The sequence below is a fragment of the Eimeria mitis genome, genomic scaffold (assembly GCF_000499745.2).
Source record: "Eimeria mitis Houghton genomic scaffold, Emh_scaff4368, whole genome shotgun sequence".
Lineage (NCBI taxonomy): Eukaryota > Apicomplexa > Conoidasida > Eucoccidiorida > Eimeriidae > Eimeria > Eimeria mitis.
The window spans coordinates 3,393-4,807 of record NW_013572684.1 but is presented as its reverse complement, the minus strand read 5'-3'; the positions used below and the strand labels follow the sequence as shown (position 1 = coordinate 4,807).

At 61.8% G+C, this 1,415-nt stretch overlaps 1 protein-coding gene across 1 annotated transcript in view; it reads right to left on the bottom strand.

Moving 5' to 3' along the window:
• Positions 1-14: 14 nt before the first annotated feature.
• The window catches only part of EMH_0074600 (uncharacterized protein), a gene marked incomplete at both ends in the record, with an annotated part of 3,086 nt that continues 1,685 nt past the window's right edge, over positions 15-1,415 (bottom strand). The window contains 2 exons of the mRNA XM_013499483.1: positions 15-22; positions 181-1,415. Of these exons, the coding sequence (XP_013354937.1) occupies positions 15-22; positions 181-1,415 (1,243 nt within the window). The remainder of the gene's footprint in view (positions 23-180) is intronic.

The window sequence follows — 1,415 nt, the reverse complement described above, 5'->3', positions numbered from 1 at the left end:
GCGCCACGAAGCTCTCAACCCGCTGCCGCCGGCGCCGCTTGCGGGGGTTCCCCTTCTCTGCTGCTGCTGCTGCAGCAGCAGCAGCAGCTGCTGCTGCTGGTTCTGCTGCTGCTGCTGCTGCTGGTGGTGGTGGTGGTGGTTCTGCTGCTGCTGCTGCTGCAGGAGAGGCTGGACTCAAACCTTCGTCCTGGCGGGCCTTTGGCTCAGGATCTGCTGTTGCTGCTGCGGCTGTTGCTGCTGCTGCTGCTGCTGCTGCTGCTGCTTCTGCTGCAGCATCAGCCGGTGCAGCAGCAGCAGCAGCAGCAGGCGCAGCAGCAGGAGTTTCCTCAGTTGTATGTTGTTGGGTCTGAGGAGACACTGCGGGCTTGGCTCCTGCTGCTGCTGCTGCTGCAGCAGCAGGAGAGACAGCTGCAGCAGCAGTCTCCTCCCCCTTCACACCCTCGGCCTCCATGGGGGCCCCTCTATCTCCTCTGGGGGGCCCCGCTCTATCTCTCTTGGGGGCCCCTTCATCTTTGGGGGCCCCCTCCTCTGCTCCAGGGGCCCCCTCATCCCCTGGGGGCCCCCCCTCGCCCTTCATTTTGTCTCCCGCAGCACCGCCAGCGGGGGCCCCTTCTGTGGGGGCCCCCGCTGCAGCTGTACCCTCTTCTGCAGGGGCCCCCTCTGGGGGCCCCCCTACTATGGGGGCCCCCCGCTCCGTGAGTTCTCCTTTTGCAGGGGCCCCCTCAGCGGGGCCCCCCCCCGACTCCTCCTCCTCCTCCCCCTTGGGGGCCCCCTGTTGTATATGCTGCCCCTGGCTCTCTGTGTGTGTGTCTGTCTCCTGTTTTAGTTTAATATTTATTTTTTGTTTTATTTTTTGTTTGTTTTGTTTTATTTTATTTGCGGTGAAGACAACACGAAAAGGAGAGAAAGAACGAATGACGTCGGCCAATACATAACGCTGGTCCTCAATGAATGCTTCTCTGCTGCGGTGTCTCCTCTCTGCACACAGCAGCTCAAACTTCTTTATACACTCTAACACAGAACCCATGCTGCTGCTGCTGCTGCTGCTGCTGCTGCTGCTGCTGCTGTTGCTGCTGCTGTTGTCTCTTCTGTCGCCAGAGACAGGCAGACACACGCCGCCCCCGCTGCCGTAACGACGACGGTACCACGCAGCCAGGCTCTCCAGCGGCTCCCCTGGTTGACGCTCTCCCTCTTCTGCTGCTGCTGCTGCTGCTGCTGCTGCTGCTGCTGCTGCTCCTGCTGCTGCTGTTGTTGCTGCTGCTGTTGCTGCTGGTGAAGGGGACTCTGTTGCGGCGCCTGCTGGGGAGGTGCTGCTGCTGCTGCCGGTGCAGTCATCAGGAGAGCCCAGGAGGGAACGGGAGACGTTTGCTGCTGTTGCTGCAGTTGCTGCTGCAGTTGCTGCTGCAGTTGCTGCA